The sequence below is a fragment of the Limulus polyphemus genome, unplaced genomic scaffold (genome assembly GCF_000517525.1).
Source record: "Limulus polyphemus unplaced genomic scaffold, Limulus_polyphemus-2.1.2 Scaffold13406, whole genome shotgun sequence".
Classification (NCBI taxonomy): Eukaryota; Metazoa; Arthropoda; class Merostomata; order Xiphosura; family Limulidae; genus Limulus; species Limulus polyphemus.
The window spans coordinates 5,767-9,644 of record NW_013679016.1 but is presented as its reverse complement, the minus strand read 5'-3'; the positions used below and the strand labels follow the sequence as shown (position 1 = coordinate 9,644).

Below are 3,878 nucleotides of genomic sequence, written 5' to 3'. Positions count from 1 at the left end.
TTTTCTTTCTCCTCCAACTACGTCTCTATCTTCTTCTTTTTGTTTCTTTCTCGTTCTTCTTTCTTTTTCCTCCAACAACTGCTGTAATCTCTCTTGTTTATTTTGCTGTTCGAGCTGCCACTGTTGCAGGTTTTCTTGCAACTGCTGTTGTCTCTCTTCTTGTTTATTTTCTCGTTCTTCTTGTTTCTTTTCTTTTTCCTCTAACAACTGTTGTAATTTCTGTTCTCGTTCTTCTTGTTTATTTTCTCGTTCTTCTTGTTTCTTTTGCTGCTCTTGTATTGCTGCCATCAAGTCTGCTATGCTGTAGTTTGATTTGCCGCTTCTCGTTTCCATTTTTTTTATCCCACTTCTGACACCAATTTGTTACGTCTCAGTTCGTTAGTTGATTTTCCGTAACTTCGTTCCCACGAAACTTTAGCGACACAAGTCCTTTCTTAATGACAAAGTAATATGTTAGTCAGCCCTAAAGGTCTAACCAAGAACACTCTTAGTGACAAAGTAATACATTAGTCAGCCCTAAAGGTCTAACCAAGAACACTCTTAGTGACAAAGTAATACATTAGTCAGCCCTAAAGGTCTAACCAAGAACACTCGTAGTGACAAAGTAATACATTAGTCAGCCCTAAAGGTCTAACCAAGAACACTCGTAGTGACAAAGTAATATGTTAGTCAGCCCTAAAGGTCTAACCAAGAACACTCATAGTGACAAAGTAATATGTTAGTCAGCCCTAAAGGTCTAACCAAGAACACTCATAGTGACAAAGTAATATGTTAATTTTTTTTTCTTGATAACAACACCTGTACCTTTATTAGGTTGGGTGGTGACGATATTTGAACATTAGCTAATTCCTTTAAAGCAATATATTCTTCATGAGTGATGGTGGAACCAGATTTATGGGAGTTCTGGTTGTAAATCAGGACAAGGCAGCATTTTTGAAACTGGTTTTTACAAAGTTCTGGGGACAATTCCTGATGAACATATGTTGAGATTTCAAAGTTTTATAACTGCACTCAAAGGGGAACATATAATCACAGAATTTTCAGTTTAGGGGGAGGTAAGTGAAACTTTAGGCCCTTAGCTAGTGCACTACCCTATAACTTGTATAATATTATTACCATTGTTCCACTATCCTATAACTTGTATAGTATTATTACCATTGTAGCACCATCCTATAATCTGTATAATATTATTACCATTGTAGCACCATCCTATAACTTGTATAATATTATTGCCATTGTTGTGCTACCTTATAACTTGTATAATACTATTACCATTGTTCCACTACCTTATAACATGTATAATATTATTACCATTGTAGCACCATCCTATAACTTGTATAGTATTATTACCATTGTTGCGCTACCTTATAACATGTATAATATTATTACCATTGTAGCACCATCCTATAACTTGTATAATATTATTACCATTGTTCCACAACCCTATAACTTGTATAGTATTATTACCATTGTTGCGCTACCTTATAACATGTATAATATTATTACCATTGTAGCACCATCCTATAACTTGTATAATATTATTACCATTGTTCCACAACCCTATAACTTGTATAGTATTATTACCATTGTTCCACAACCCTATAACTTGTATAGTATTATTACCATTGTTGCGCTACCTTATAACATGTATAATATTATTACCATTTTCCACTATCCTATTCTTTCTTGTTTTTGTTTTTCTAATTGACTTCATCTTTTTTACTCTGTATTTTAATTCCTCTTTACAAAATGTTGGAACTTTAAAAAATTCTTGTTCTTAATATTTTATCTTTTTCAGTATAGCTTGTTGAAGATAGAACATGTACTTTCCGAAAAGTTCAATTAATAAAATTTTTTACCGTCACACAAATCCCAAATGTTTGTTGTTCCTGTTGTTCATCATTAAACTTTGATTCCACTGTATGAATCTGTTGCAGATATGTTTTAGTATTATTTTTAAAGCTTTGTTGCTGTTGTTATTTGTAGCTATGTGTTGTGATGAATATCTTTTAGTATACATGTTATACTTAAGGTTGTGTTGTTGTTGTTTGTAGCTTTGTGTTATGATGAATGTTTTAGTTTTACTATTATATTCACATCTATATTGGTGTTTTAGATAAGTGAGGTAGTCAGTAAGATTCTTTTGAGTTATAATATTAAGTATTTTAGCTCTTTTTTTAAATTACCTGTATTTTAGGACAGAATGCTCTTTTGTTATCTATAAGTAAATTAGGTTTTTGACTAATAATAAAAACAGCAACATTCTACTTGTCTTCTAGATGGCAGTCAGTTTCCACCTCACATTGATAAGGAGGATATCCTTTATGTCTTTAGCACTGACTTGTGCCGGTAAGTTGAAACCATTTCTACTTTCTTAAACAGACATGAAAATTTGAATATTTAGTACAATCTTGTAATGATAACATAATGCTAATTAGTAGTGTATTGTGTATATAACATAAAGATACTTAGTACTATTTTGTGCAGATAACATAAAAATACTTAGTACTGTCTTGTGTAGATAACATAAAGCTACTTAGTACTGTCTTGTGTAGATAACATAAAGATACTTAGTACTGTCTTGTGTAGATAACATAAAGATACTTAGTACTATCTTGTGTAAATAACATAAAGATACTTAGTACTATCTTCTGTAGGTAACATAAAGGTACTTAGTTCTGTTGTGTGTAAATAACATAAAGATATTTAGTACTATCTTCTGTAGATAACATAAAGATACTTAGTACTGTCTGGTGTAGATAACATAAATATACCTACTACTGTCTTGTGTAGATTACTAAAATATACTGAGTACTGTCTTGTGTAAGTAACACAAAGATACTTAGTACTGTCTTGAGCAGGTAGCATAAAGACAGTTAATACTATTTTGTGTAGATAACATAAAGATACTTAATACTATTTTGTGTAGATAACAAAGATATTTTGTACTATCTTGTGTAGATAACATAAAGATACTTAGTACTATCTTGTGTAGGTATTACATAAAGATACTTAGTACTGTCTTGTGTAGATAACATAAAGATACTTAGTACTTTCTTCTGTAGATAACATAAAGATACTTAGTACTGTCTTGTGTAGGTATTACATAAATACACTTACTACTGTCTTGTGTAGGTATTACATAAAGACACTTAGTATCATCTTGTGTAGATAACATAAAGATACTTAATACTGTCTTGTGTAGATAACATAAAGATACTTAGTATTATCTTATGTAGATAACGTAAAGATACTTAGTACTATCTTGTGTAGATAACATAAAGATACTTAGTACTGTCTTGTGTAGATAACATAAAGATACTTAGTACTGTCTTGTGTAGATAACATAAAGATACTTAGTACTATCTTGTGTAAATAACATAAAGATACTTAGTACTATCTTCTGTAGGTAACATAAAGGTACTTAGTTCTGTTGTGTGTAAGTAACATAAAGATACTTAGTACTGCCTTGTGCAGGTAGCATAAAGACACTTAATACTATTTTGTGTAGATAACATAAAGATACTTAATACTATCTTGTGTAGATAACATGATGATAGTTAGCAATGTCTTGTGTAGATAACATGAAGATACTTAGTACTGTCTTGTGTAGATAACATGATGATAGTTAGTACTGTCTTGTGTAGGTAACATAAAGATACTTAGTACTGTCTTGTGTAGATAACATAAAGATACTTAGTACTGTCTTGTGTAGGTAACATAAAGATACTTAATAGTACGTTGTATGCATATAGCATAAAGATACCTAGGACTGTCGTGTTTAAGTAACATAAAGATACATAGTACTTTCTTGTGTAAGTAACATAAAGATACCTAGACTGTCTTGTGTAGGTATTTTATAAAGATATTTAGTACTG

General features: G+C 31.0%; 1 protein-coding gene across 1 annotated transcript in view; it reads left to right on the top strand.

Moving 5' to 3' along the window:
• Positions 1-2,279: 2,279 nt before the first annotated feature.
• The window catches only part of LOC111084074 (platelet glycoprotein 4-like), a gene marked incomplete at its 5' end in the record, with an annotated part of 6,291 nt that continues 4,692 nt past the window's right edge, over positions 2,280-3,878 (top strand). Inside the window, one exon of the mRNA XM_022380865.1 lies at positions 2,280-2,349. Coding sequence (XP_022236573.1) covers positions 2,280-2,349 — 70 coding nt within the window. The remainder of the gene's footprint in view (positions 2,350-3,878) is intronic.